Genomic DNA, 15,380 nt, shown 5'->3' with positions numbered 1-15,380 from the left:
TGACAGAACTTTTCAACGCCTTAGCAGAACCATAAGTGCCGTTTCCCCTTCGCTTATCATAGCCAACAATTCTCCATCTTTATGTATGGTTCGCTTTTCCCTCTCGCGCTCTCGCGTTCTGCTCACGAAGGCATTCCCTCGACTTTTGTGGGAAATTGGTGAGCCGATTCCGCTTTCTCTCTCCGCTCTTTCGCATTCGTCCGCTTCTTCATACCCGTTGAACGACTCCAACAAATTTCCTGCTACGGTCGTACGTTTCGATATCGAGCGTCATCGTCCTCCCGACGTCTTCCCGACCACACGTGCGATATCACGTAAAAATAACCTTCGATTTGCTACTATCGAGAGAGAGAGAGAGAGAGAGAGAGAGAGAGAAAGAGGGAGAAAAAAAAGAAAGAGAGAGGAACTTGAGCGAACAAGAAGCGAGCAAACGGTACGTGACAAACTCCACAATCTGCTGTTTCGTTCGGAGCAAGCGAATGAGCGTCGATGCGCGGGGGAGTCAGCTGATAAGACTCAACAGCGATTCATCACTCGGCGATTATCTGGCTGTCAGTTCCGGTTCGGTGATGGATCAAACGTCGTGTTCCGTGTTGCCGTGTGTCGCGGCGAATGTTTTTGCCATCGGGACTTATCCGCCCGCGAGATATACGAAAACGGCGTTCGATCGATCCAGCTTGAAATTATTATCCCGAGATAAAGTTCTCTCCGTCAATTTTGCTTGTGGAGAAACGTCATTGATCACAAATCGGAAATTATTTTAATATATTGCCTGCAGGCATTTGTAGAATCAAGATAATCGATTTTTCATCGTTATAGCCTCTTTAAAGCCAATGACATAAATTCGTTTAAAAAAAAATATATATATATATATATATATATATGTGCACTTTTCTCTGCTTATATAGCCAAATATAATTGCCACAAATATTTACATAATTGTTTCACGTTAAATTGGATGTATGATAAATTTTATAAACGATGAAAGATTATAAAATTTCTCTCTTTATTGATAAATTGCAGGATTGTTCCTTTTCCAGCGTTATTAGAGAGAAACCCGATATTAATTAGGCAAAAAAGCAAACTATTACGACGATCGTAGAGACCTGCACAAAAATAATCCGACGAAAATAATGACTGGCGTTTCTTGTAGCGATTAGACAGGTGGTCCAGTTGAAACTTGACTTCACCGGAGTCTCCGGACTATCCGCAAAGTCTTATTTAGCGATATCTTCGATTGTGCGCAAGGATAGCGAATACGCATCGTTGCATTTCTCGACGCTTCGTCTGCTTTGGTGCACGCGCTACGCACGCGTGAACGCACCGCTGCGCGCTTATCTAAACGCGCCAGTAATACACGTGCCTGCTTGAACAGCTGAGACACCCATAATTATTCCTCCCGATTCGTGTCTCCCCGTTAACGACCCTCGGTTTGGGCAATGTCAAGTCTTAGACTTCACAGCGTCTTACCCTCGTCTGCAGAACTTGCCTTCTTGTATGCGCACGTGCACCGGCGCGCTCGCCTTGTAAAATCTAGCTTTTGGAGAACGCGCGCAATTTCATTTGCAAACACGGCGAGAACGTATCCCCATCTGCCTTTCGAATTTTTCACGTCGACGCATCGACATTCGAAGAATGGAATATTAATTCGCTCGATGGAATATTAATTCGTTGCGATCGAGCGCGGACACGTTTATGCCTCGCAGCCACTCGAATCCTTTTTCATTTCACCGTGTTTTCCATCGAACTGTTGAATCTCGCGTCAGCTGGCCAGTAAATAAATTCGCAATTCCGTTGCCCCCGTGGAAAAAGGCAGAAAAAAATATTAATTGGCAGTCACACTATTTATCATCGTAGAGTTATAAAAAAAGTCGAGCGTGCATAAAATTCAGTGTTTCGAGAAGTTTGAAATTTATATGGAGCGTAAAATTTAGTGTTTCAAGAATTTCAAAATTTATATAGGGCATGAAAATTTCCTCGAAACACACGCATTTCTCCAAACACGGATACACCAATAGATATATCGGTGTATCGCCGCTTATAATTTCGCGCGGTGTAATTTTTTAGTTGAAACCCGTACACGCGCCAATCTTTTCGAGGTAACGCGCAATTTTTTCGTTATTCGCCACAAACAATAGGTCCGTTTGGGATAAACCGCGCCAACAATTGTCACACAAGTTCGCGCGATTCGAACAGGGCGACGAACGCGACGGTGTGAGTCGGTCATCGCCTACAAATACTCGCGCGATTCGTGAACCTTTATTTGTCGTCCGGATGTCGGTGCGCCGGATGTTGGACAAGTCCGAAAAGTCCGCGTATCCGACCGCCGGATGCTGTCGCCGTCGCCTACCGCGTGCGTGTCGAGGTAACTAATTACTCCTCTTGGTATTGATTTTATCACCGGCCGTTGCCGGTATCTTGCGGAAATAAAAAATTATGCTCGCGCGCGCATGTAACGACGACGAAAAATCGGCCGAACCGGGCTTTTATCCTCGTTAATCTACGTCGGGAGTAGTGCGACAACGACGGCTACATCGATCACGAAATCCACTTAACGTGCATTTTGATAAGTCATCGCGATGTTTACTTCGAGCCTGACATTTCCGTAAAGAGCATATTCCTGTTAGTACTGTTCAGAGCGTCTCCGAACCATAGATTTTAATAAACTTGACGTAAAAAACTCGCAAGAATTTCAATGGATACTATAAAAGCCGCATTTTTCAAATCATTTAATATTACGCGTTTCAAATGACAAAGGAGATCAAAAGTTCCTTTTTAACTTTATACTAAATTTAAAATATAATCGTTTGAAAGTAATTGGAGACTTGAAGATTTAATTGCTCATCCACGCTTATAATTCGTCATCTATTCAATTTTCAATGTTAAGAGTTAATATCATAATTAAATGATCTATCGTATTCTAATTAAAGTGCAAATTCGCAAATATCACGTGGAATCTGTGACAAAAAGATTTGTTACATTTACCACATACCACATGCTTATATGTTACACTTTCGATATACATATAAGCAAATGTGAGGCGGCAATTTCTACGCGATTAATTCTCAGTTCTTAAGAAGCAAAACTACCGTCACCCACACTTGCCACAAGAGTCGGGTTAATCCGAAGAATTTTCTCACAAATAACATTGGCCGTATTCCGACGACCTCGTTCAGACCAGTGCCAAAAGCGATCGTCCGTCGAATTATCGACTTCGGCATTTGCGGCTTGATTGCGGGATAACCACTAAAGTGCCGGACGATTTGGAAAATATATATATGTAAAGAGAGAGAGAGAGAGAAAGAGCACGGGAATGAGAGAGACCGGGCGATAGATACAAATTGACGGACAGAGAATGAAGGGGAATGGAGAGCCAGTATAGAGCTATCTACTGATAAATATGGTCGGCGAAGTTCTATCCATCCATACATGCAGAACGCTCTCGTTGTTCGCATCCTGCACGAATATCTCATCGGTAATTAAGCTCCTGGCCGTAATTCCGACTAATTAATGAAGACTGATTGCGCGATCTCTTATCGGGATTGACCTCAATGCTGATTTTATGCCGTCGTACCTATTTTCTGTGTACTGACAGATGCTACTTTGACTTGTGATTAAATTAAAATAAATTTGTACACAAACGCTTCTTAATGATGATTGTTTGCAAGCAAAGATTCTCAATATTTTTCGAGGTTATTAAAAATCAACGATAATTATTTTATAAACAATAACTTTAAATTTCTACTATTCTTCCTATGTAAATATTTATTTTTAAATAAAATATTGTAGTTAAATGAAGCATTTCTCTCTTCTTTTTTTTTCTTTTTTTTTTGAATATACATAAAAAATTGATAATATTAATAGATATTAAAAATTGATGGATAGAATAATATTTCGTTCAGTAAGATCAATTATTTGATGATTATCACATACCGAAGATAGAGAAAACGAGGAAAATGAATTAATTAAAGAAACAAATCCAAATACAATAATCTAGTTCGCAGACAATTTTAATCGCCGATCAGATCTTTTAATGAAACCAAGTAAAAAAAATATATCGCTTTAAAAAATATCGTTTTTATCTATATCTGTTCCTTTGTTTATATTACGAGATAAAATTGACATCTATAAAACATCTAATATAAAAAGTAAACTGCTTCATCTGCGAGATATATTCACGGTTCTTCGTTACTGTAATTTCATGAGATCCATGTATCGTAGAAGCCGCGATGTTTTCTTTTATAATTTATAAAAGCGAGCAAACTCTTTTCTCGAAAAATGCTATATCAATAATTTTTAACAATAATTAAAAAAAAAAAAACAATCCTAAATACTAAATTTAAAATTAAGTAGATTAAATAAATAGCGTCACAAATTATCGTTTCCTTCGTTAATCTGAATTGTTAGAAATACATTTTGTCCGTACAATATCAATCACATAGATTAATAGCGACACAACTTAAGATCTGATAACAAATTCGTGTGATTATGAAATCAAAATTCCACGTGAATGACCGAAATTGTTGGCGAGTCGGGGGCGGCATTAATCGACAAATCGATACAACTTGACGTACATCATCAAACCATAGACTTTCTATCCGGAAATATTCAGATACCCTTCAACAACGCACCGTTGCATAGTTGTCCGTGCAAAGTTTACGGCGGATCTCAGAGAGATCTATGTTCGAGCCGAGAATTAACACACCGCTATAAAGTTTCCGCAGGGAATCCGATTACGACCGACTATGGCGAAGTTCTCGGAAATGGATTTGCGCGTGAAAGTTTCCAAAAAAGCGTTGATCGATCGATCGGCCATATGATCGAGATTTTGAGCGGTTTTGCGCGAACTGGCCCATTTATACCTTTTGCGATAAGAGTCGTATCGTCTAATCAATGCTCATTGTTAAATCATTATTAATGATCGATCGATTCTGTACTCAGATGTACTGTGAATATAAAAATTGTAATTGGATTATTATCTATTTGCTCGTCTATGAGTAATGCAAATAAGATTAAATTGAATAATTAATACGAATAAAAATGACATGTAATGGTATGAGATATATAGAAAATATTTAATTGTCTGCAAATAATTAATGGATAATGAAAAATCTTTGTAAAGATAGAGTTTTAAAAATTCTATGCCGGATATATTCTCATAAATGCGTTAAATATTAAATAATTAGTACATGTAACATAATTATCTTTTTTTACATACCTATCATCTTTATGTTATATGTGTATTGCAATTTTGTCAAAGCAAATATGTAAGATCTGTTTCTTAGAGATATATCCGTATCCTTCAAAGTCTCGAATCTATTTATCTAGATATGTATAAATATTTCCCCTCTTTCCTTCGAGGGAAAGAAAAATTTTCCTCATTCCTGCAGATAAATTTTAGAAGGATTTCAGCGCAAGCTCTTCATCGAGATCGACAAAGCTTACGCTCGATATTTTCTTTCAACGCTCAACAATGTTCCGGTTTAGATGACCATGACATGAAAGGAGCAAAATAAAAATAACACATGTTAAGCTGTATAGCTTCACTATATCACATCGATGCACTGGGATGTGGTTTTCGCGAAAGTTCGATGTACTTTCTAGTAGTCCACGGTTGCATAGTCGAACAGTCGAAGAGAAGTTTACGCTACGTTTGAAGCTAAATTGGATCACGAATTCTCCAAGTTTCCACCGGAAAATCCTGTGAGGACTTCCTACGAACTGAGCGCAAGCTGAACAATCTCGCGAACAAAAACGAGATTTAAAATTTTGTATATAATAGTATATACGATCGCTTTCCAATACACACATTAATTAGTAAAAGGTATAAAAGTATCTTATTATAATACAGATTACTTAATATTATTTTCATTCCCTTCCACGCATATATTGTATTTTAATTCGAATGAACTAATCAATTTGTAACAACAATATCTTTAGAAACTCGCAATTTTTCCTTTCACGAGCGACTACTACTTTTGTTATGTACAGTAGATATTATTATAACGTAACCGCAACGTCATTAAAGTAGAACGACATATCGAGGATACGGAAGCCCGGAGAGTTAACTATTCACCCTCTCGCTAACTCATTTTGCAAAAGAATTTCTGAAATTGTTCGCATGTCAAAAGCCGAAACTTTCCTCACTGTTATGGCACGGTTCGCAATTTTGTACAATGCGTATATATTTTTTCTATCTCTCTCTCTCTCTCTCTTTTGAAGAATTATTGAGGTGCGAGATTGTACGTGCGCGAGAGAAACACGAATTTTTGCGTTTTCGCGCTGTGAATGCGTCGTGCGCTTCGAAGTTATTCTTTCGACGAAAAAGCCAGTCCGCGTTGGCCTTTTTCAACGCGTTGATTTACGACGCCATTTCGTACGCGAAAATTGTCTTTTGCGATACTAGGAGCGAGAATATCACTTGTTATAAATATCATCAGTACGCCTTACATATTCACAACGCCATAGCGGCGTTTTATAGTCTTTTGTTTATAATTTCTAACTTTATATCGATAAACAATGTTAATAACCGCGAAAGATATGGATTTTTGCACTTACCTGATTGCCATGCTCTTTGCCTTTAAATGATGCCATCTCTGGTTCATTTCGTCCAATCGACGTTGCAGCATAACAGCGTCATCTTGACTCGCTAATGAGCTCAGTAATTTTCGTCCGGTGCCGTTCAAAGATGCATAAACGTCTCGGTGCGTTTCGATTTCCGACTGAAGATCCTGCAACAAGCAGGAGAAAACCTCCTTAGATCCTTAAGAACGAATTTCAAAGATATTGCGATAAAGCAAGATAAAGGGCGTTCATTATCTTTTGAAAAATAATATATTGGAGAAAAATATAGAAGAATATTGAAGAATGATATTTAGTAAAGCGCATGTGTATTTTTTCTGTTATTCGAAAAGATAACAGAAATATTTAGATTAATTTCTTATAAAAATTTCTTATAAAATAATATAATTATTTAGATGGCAGAAATAATTTGAACGTATTTCTGAAAATATAAGTTAAAAAAGTACGTAAAGGAGTTTTTTTTTTTCAATTTTACGGAACTTGGTTGTTCTTTTTATGGAAATGAAGAGCATTCGCGCGACAGAGGTAGAATGCATTCGCGGTGTTTCGTCATCGCGATGACGTGAATTGCAGTCTGCGCGTGGATAGAAATGATTTATATACGAGTTTCCATGTACAACGGTGGTATACGAGTATGTCGGAACGTCGACATGCAATGCATGCGCCAATGAAAATAAATCGGCGCCGATGCGGAGTGAATTAAGAAATATTCGCTGGCGTCACGGCAAGAACAATAGGATTTGTTTTACTCTCTTTAATACAACTGTGTACGCTTCGCAATTAGAGAGCCAGCCTTATTTCATTCTATATTCCTCATCAATATAAAATTAGACAAAAGATTCCATTAACGCAAATTTTAAGAGAATATTCTCTCCGTATTTTGAAAAATAAAATTTATTAAAATGTCAATTAATTTAGAATCGCAAATAATTATATGATTTATTTTTATAATTGACGATTTCCCAAAATATAGTTTAAGCTGACACAATTAATTCCTAATTGATAGTCGCAATTGATGTTGGTAAAATTAACATGATATAAAATCTCATTCAATATTTAAAATTTAATTAATAACATTAATAGTTTAATGTTTTAATATCGCACGTAGACTATGCTATATTAATATACGCGCAAAAATAAATATTATTATTAATAATAAATATTATCGAATATAAATATATATCTCACTCGTCTAATCCGGTGTAGAAAACATTGGAAACTAAAAAATGTTCTCCGGAGAAGTAACATGCGATAGCGAACGACGCTATGAAATCCATGAAATATCTTTTGTTTCCGTTCGCCACGGCGTTGTCTTAATCTGAAACCGTCTGCCTGTCAACGACGGTCGTATACCCCCCCTTTTCAAACCTCCCTTTCCCCCCAACCCTCTTCAATTTTTGACACGCACGAATTGAAGGCTGCAATCTCGAGAACGATTCCAACTGGGATTCCCCATCCGGGTCGACAATCGACGGGTCAGAGCGAGATATTTTTCAGCTGCAGTTTCCGCGCGAATTGACACTGGTGACACCCGGTGTGCATCGCGGAGACACGCGTAATGAAAAAAGGAGAAAGGAAGCAAAAACGGATGGAAGGAAAGGAGGAGAGACGGGGAAAAAGGGAATAAATATATCGAAGTGAACCGGCTCCGGAGAATTGGGCACATCTATCAAACTGGGACCTACCCGACGACGAGCGAACCGTACGTTCGTCGAGCGTTTGAATAGGTAACGTTTAATTGAAGCTCTTGGTGGCAGCTTGCGCGGAAGCTAATTTCGTTTAAATCTCGACGGGCACGTGGAGCTCTACTCTACACTTCGGTCTTCGAAATTTGCAGATTATAAATTATTATCGAGTATGTGTGATAAATAACGACTAACAACAAATATTACGATGCCGGAAAATATTATTCATAATTTTAATCATTCAGTCACATATATATTAAACATTGTTGCCTTTTCATAGAATAACATAGACAAGAATAAGAATATATAAAAGTATACAAGCGGAATACAAATTAACTAATTCCTTAATGTATATATATATATATATATATATATATATATATATATATATATATACATAAAGTTATATATAAAGTATCTGGTATTAGATATTATAAAAATAATTCATATTTCTACGGATTGTAAAAAAATAAGATCTTAATGTTAACCGATATTTACATAATATATGTTATCTTTGCTAGAGAATTAGATATTAATTGATATCCGTGTTAAATGAATCATATTATACATTATTAAATAAGAATAAATTATTTATAATACTCGTCCAATAATAATTGTAAATAAAATATAATCCTACGAATAAATTCATAAATTTCCGTGATGCAATTTTATGAGGAAAAAAAGCGTTTAAATACCGAGTACTTTTAAAGCGGATAAAATCCATTTCGTTGCACTTGTCAGTTAATAAGAACTTCGCGATATTCTATCAATGCCGTTTGCGATGTCTTAAGAACGCATCCACCATGTCGATTAGATTTTTCGCGCTAATGGAACTTTCTTAAGACGCCATCGTGGCGAGCTAGGTATTAAAATGTTCACGGATGCACTAGGGAGATGGCTCGGAAAAAAAAAGCAAAGTACAAAACGTTTTTGCATTACCTGTCGCAGCTCCCAAGTTCTTATCGCGGTTCACCGTGCAATTACGCAAATGCGCCTTTACTGGATGTGACGTCACAATGCATGATAATCAGAAATACAGGGAATACAGTCGGTATATACACGGAATAATGTTCTAAAAGGCTTATTACTTTTATGGATTTTTTTAACAAGCTAATTTAACTTTTAACGAAATTTTTTTGCTTATAAACTCTTTATGATATCATAATTGCTTTAAATTTAAATTTAATATCAAATATCCTCTTTCAAGAATCAATCGTGCAAACACATGCATAAAAAAAATATAACATGTTAAATAAAAATATAATTCTTTTTCTCTTTGTAATTAAAAAAAAAAAAAGAAGAAGAAATTTACATAATTAAAAGATTTTAAAATACTGTACGCATATCTTTCGCATTATAGGTAAAAATATTACCGCTTGAACTACAATATTTTCTACAAACGATTTCAGCATCGATTCGCAAACATGTTGTGCATTTTGTCATTTCATGATTTACAATGCGATATGTACGTCTGATGATAAAATCAACCAGCGACGTTAATGACATGCAACCGACGCGACGATAGCACGATTTAGCTTTTTGCTTTATCGACAATTTAATTAATTCGCTCGTTCCTATTCGATCTTTGCACGTCATTCATTTAACGTCGATCGGCAATTATTTTAATTTTGCAATCGAGTGATATCCGCTTGGAAAAAGAGGCAAATGTAACGCCCTTTTGGAGGAAGTAATACGAGGAATACTAATTAACCCACGATAATATAATCTTCCCAACGAATGGCATAATATATGGTTTATCTTTTAATCAGCCAATGAAATATTCCTGCTATTAACTCAGCTATGCGCTGAATAAAATCCAACGAAAAAGATCCATTTTATTTAATATTTGAATTGTACTTCTCGATACGTCGGTGTTTCAATCAAATAGAAGTTAGAAAACCAGAAATTAAATCTAATAATCTTGTTATGTTCGCGTCAAATATTATATTCGTGAATATCAAATTAGAACCTAATAATCATCTAAATTTACGCTTAATATTCCCAGTCATAGAAAAGCTGTAATTAAATCAATTCCGGAAACTGTCGTGGAATATCTACATTTAATTGGAACCATGAAATTAAACGGTTAATCCTCATTCAGTTCTCCACAGGGACAGATGCAATATGACGCCATGTTCAATTAAAGACGGATAATGCAATGATTCAATATTTTTATCACGATTACTTGTGTGCGAATGTTACAGTGAGCGATGTTAATAATAAAGCAATAATTTTGTAGAAAAAAAATCATTAAATAAGTTTTCTAAAACGTGCAGTAGAATTAATTTTTTATCCCGACAGAATTGCTCATCTGGTGGTAATTAGCAACATCCATATCGGAAAATGACTGGCAGCAAAATCGTCAAAGCGCAGATTAAACGGATAATCCCGATAATAATATCGGTTAAAAATTTCTGATTACTGAAATTATATCGAATTATGAAAACATGATTTTTTTTTCCCTCGCGGATTAAGATACCTAAATCAACTTTTTTCGTAATTAATATCATTTATATATGTATCATATATATGAATTATGTATTAATTATGATTATAAAAATATGATTTCTTCCCTCGATTAAAATATCTAAATTAACTTTATATATAAAGGCAATTCTTTTTTAAATTCTTCTTCATTAATAAATGACTGGACAATATAAATTCGTATCACTTTTACATTTCCATCGAAAATATATCTTAAAATAAAAATATTCGCGTTCATTAAAATATCATCCTGACATTTCATCGATCGCGAGTTATTAAGTAATCCTAAGGAATCTGTCAAACTAAACTACGAACTAATTCGCAATTCTTATCTGTTCGAGCAGTTATTGGATCGTATCGACCGTGAAAGCCTCGGTCACGGGTGCATTCGGGGAGAGAACGGTACATACCGGCCCAGGAAGGACAAGCATAATTCAAGAGGTTTCGGTTACCGCGCCGCTCAGAATTCCGTGTGACGTATTTAATGGGGAATTGGCGGCAGCGACGGCGGCTAAGGGCCTTAATCAATGTCTGTTACTTACGCGGAAGGTGCCGGTGACGCGTGCGCGCGCCATCAACGGAGACTTCTAATGAGGAATTGCCAATTAGCTTCAGAATGACGAGATTTCGCGAGTAACACTGGCTGTACGAATGGCCGTGTCGTTCAATTAGCGGAGAAAAGAGCGACGATTTATTCGTATTAAGAGTATGACTAGACAAAAGTCCCGGTAATGAGAGCCGGTCTTTTATCTTTCTCGTAGAATGGAAAAGCTGAAGAAAAGTCAGGCTCCTATCTGTACTCGTATTTATCTCTATAATGACTGACTTTCGGGCTTCCATATCTGCAAGTTAACTTAAATCGCAATTGCACTAATTAAAACAGAAGAAAATTTAAATTAAAATTTGAGTTTAAGTAAACTCGATTATAAACCGTATAAATTTATTTTCTCTTGCGTAAATTTACATTTATATACATTCAATATCATAAATGTAAGTTGCTCACAGTTTTTCTCTTTTTCCATTCACATAATATATATAATATTTGAATTAATATATAATATATAATATATAATATATAATATAATATAATATAATATAATATAATATAATATAATATATATTTTAATATATTATATCATTAATATATAATATATATTTTATAATATTAATGCATAATATATTTGTGTATTATAATCATTACACACATATACTATTTTAATTTTGAAAACAAAAATTTCTATATCTGTTATCGTCATATTAAATTTTTTTCAATTGTACTAGCAATTTTATATTAAGATAGAAGATTTTATTTACATAAACATGTATTTCTGTATTTATTTTCATAACTATGTATATCCATTACAATAATATCACCTATATTTCATTTCTGGTCCATATTTCGTATGGCGCAATAATCGATTCGTTAACGCTGAGCAAACGCTGAGAATATTGTATAAATCCTTTACCTGTTCGAAGAGATGCAACTCCGCCAGTAGAGTATAGGATATGTAGATATATCGTGCATCGTCGATTGTTTTTCGGGCACGTATCCCCCGAGAGCGGAAACCCTGTAGGGTGGCACGCCCCCCGGGCCAGGTGCCCCCCCTGGGTACACCCCCACGATAATCCACCGTAATTACGTATCCCAAAGTCCCCTCATCATCCCACTGTCACTCTTGGATAATGCGTCTTTAAAGAAGATTCGACAATTCTCTTCTACCTCTTCGCTTTCGATGTTCTTATCAACAAACATCTCGATCTTCGAGTCAAACCCCCCCTATTTTCGCTCATCTCGATTTGCACAGTTTGAAAAAACATCTTCGCTCGCGACAATATTATTTCAAAGATATTTCAAAGTTTCACTAAAATCATCATTCTCAGAACACAACGTTAGCTCAATTCATTTATGATATCACGATGAAGCGAATATGCTGAAATTATCGTGTAGGTGTAGGGGTGGATTTATTCTTTTTTCATCTGTCTAATGTTGCGATATAATAATTTGTAATATTTTGTTATTACTAAAAAGTAACTTCCTTTTATAATTTATTTAATGTATATGGATGCGAAAGAGTTTACAGATGAAAAGATTGTATCGTCAAAATGATGAAAAAAGAATAATTTTATATTAATTAATTAATAAATATCTATCGTCACTATAGTTGAGTATATTAACTTCTGAATAATAAAGTCTTAAGTATTTCCAAAGATGTAATAATCATGCGTTGAGAGAAAGAGAGAGAGAGAGAGAGAGTAAATTGATGCAATGTTATGTTATGAAATATTTTGTTATTATATTAATGTTTTTTTGGAGTTACTTAAATTATTGAGATTTAATTGCTTTAGAAACTGAAATACTTGTCATAATGCGCGAGACAAGTTTTCTCTATATTTGTATAACATTATATAATATTATATATAATTCTATCATCAACGCTAGTTTCTCGAACTGCGTAAACTTTGACACCTCCGCGAAATATTTCCTTTGTGTCGCAGCACGGACGCAAATTGAATCTAATATGATTATGTGAGGCAATAAATTTATGCAAAGCAGTTTAAATATCCGTTTAATATAATTTAATATAATTCATGGTCGCATGAATCGCATTAGAAACTCTATGTGAGACTAATTCATAATTTAGTAATTCCGCAATTAATTCATTATTATACCCACAAAAACAGCTATATTTGACATCAGCATATTTTGTTGAAAACGGGATATATTTGTACATTATAATTATTAGATTATATGTACTATAATATCGTAAATATTTCAATGGAAGTTTTATATCCGCTTTGTAATATCAATTACGCGTATATGCGGAGTATAAATTTATATAATGTTCGCAATTAATAAAATTTCTTCGCTACAGAAGAAATATGAATAGAAATAAGGGCACTTCAACATTTAAATATACATTTACATATTTTATTTCCACCCATCGTAGCGGATACATAGAAACGCCTCGATACAAACTTTCGAGACAATATTGCAAAGCTTCAATGAATTTTACGAGAATTTTAAGCAGTTTCGATCAATGCATTCTGAAGTTTCTCGAAACTGCCTGGATTGCCAATTTTATTTATATTTTCATACACATTTGTTGCTATTTAATTACCGTTATTAAAAATATTAACAGATTTGTAGCGGTAAATGTAAAAAGTGTAATCGTTCAAAAATACTAGATTTATGAAACGCATAAAGCGGGTAAAAAATAAAATGTATTACGATATAATTTCATTTATTATATATATACCTAAGTTTTAGATATTTTAGATATTGTGTGTGCTTCAATGTTTATAATATAAACAATATAGTTACAGCTTTGATAGAAGCTTCATAGAAATATCAGAGTAGGGCTGTTTACTATTGAAATTTGTTGCTAATTTAAAAAAAAAAATTTTTCTCTAAATTTTTCTAAATGTTCTCTTTAAATTCAGTTTGGCGAATTGTGGATTTAAAATTGTAAAATTTCACGTATTGTGGAGCAAATAAGAGATAAAATATAAAAATACTCGTCTCTCCGAGAAAAATGGAAATAACTGGTATTTACTCTCGAGATATGAGTCGTTTTCAAACGGAACCATAAAATTGTACTCTTAGACGGAAATAAAACACAAGTATATCAGGAAGTAGAAAATCTCCGCTTCTTTGTATATGTTTTATATTGTATATACGGCGAGGCGAAATCACTTATGTGCGTTGAGTTTTGCGAGCTTTTTAAAAAAGTATTTTATGTTTTCCTGAAGAAATGCTACAAATGTGAGAAAGATTTTTACTTTTGTACATTCTTTCTTATCTTTTCATCAAACACTCCTCTAAATATGTAATAATGTAATTCTTGACTATTTAAAAAAATCAACAAAAATTTTACGAACTGCATATCTTGATGAGAAACTTTATAATTCATTTTAATAAAAAAAGATATATCAATTCAATATTAAAATATTTTGATAATACATTCGATATATTAACCAACAGAAAAGTCTCAATAGAAATAGTAACAAAGGACTGCGACATACAGAGAAATATCAACTTTGCGGGGAATCCTCTTACGGTACATCTTCCTTGTAAGAAAAATTTCGAGTGCTCGCAATTGTATACAATAATCGGAAGTAGTTTGACCTCCATCTCGTTACTGAATCAATAACGCGTGTCCAGCGACGTCGCGGGTGAAATGTGTCGCGAATTCTATCGGATTAGAAAGCACGCGATCGAGACTGATCGAAATAAAATATACAGCGCGAGAGAAAACGGCGAATAATGAATAATGCATGCGGCGAACGGAGCTTGTGGTAAGTAACGAGGCGGATTTGTAAAGCAGTTCCGCGTCCAGCGATTTAACCCCCGCGCATCCTCGATGAAGCGAGAGTAATTTACTCGCTTCGTTTGGATCGTGACGATGAAACGGAATTCACGATATCCGGGTCACAATAGCGGAATTAAAATAAATGCCCGGTCGTGGTAACGAATGCCCGACGTACCGTTTCCTATTGACACTTTCGGGCTCCGCCATTGCTCTCGTCGAGGAAAAAAAAAATTGTCCTTAATTTTATTCCATCTCGAGGAAGATTCGTTTCAAATGCACGCCATTTAAAGATTCTTCGATCGTTGTCGCGTTTATTATT

At 35.0% G+C, this 15,380-nt stretch overlaps 1 protein-coding gene across 4 annotated transcripts in view; it reads right to left on the bottom strand.

Moving 5' to 3' along the window:
- The window catches only part of LOC138939822 (dystrophin, isoforms A/C/F/G/H), a 413,267-nt gene that overhangs the window by 85,566 nt on the left and 312,321 nt on the right, over positions 1 to 15,380 (bottom strand). For all 4 annotated transcript variants that reach the window (XM_070308019.1, XM_070308020.1, XM_070308022.1 and 1 more), the window contains one exon: positions 6,559 to 6,731. In XM_070308019.1, coding sequence (XP_070164120.1) covers positions 6,559 to 6,731 — 173 coding nt within the window. The remainder of the gene's footprint in view (positions 1 to 6,558; positions 6,732 to 15,380) is intronic.

The sequence above is a fragment of the Polyergus mexicanus genome, unplaced genomic scaffold (assembly GCF_030449975.1).
Source record: "Polyergus mexicanus isolate NDT 795.1 unplaced genomic scaffold, iyPolMexi1.0 SCAF_15, whole genome shotgun sequence".
Classification (NCBI taxonomy): Eukaryota; Metazoa; Arthropoda; class Insecta; order Hymenoptera; family Formicidae; genus Polyergus; species Polyergus mexicanus.
Note: the sequence above shows the minus strand (reverse complement) of the source record. Positions and strands in the feature narration are given on the sequence as shown.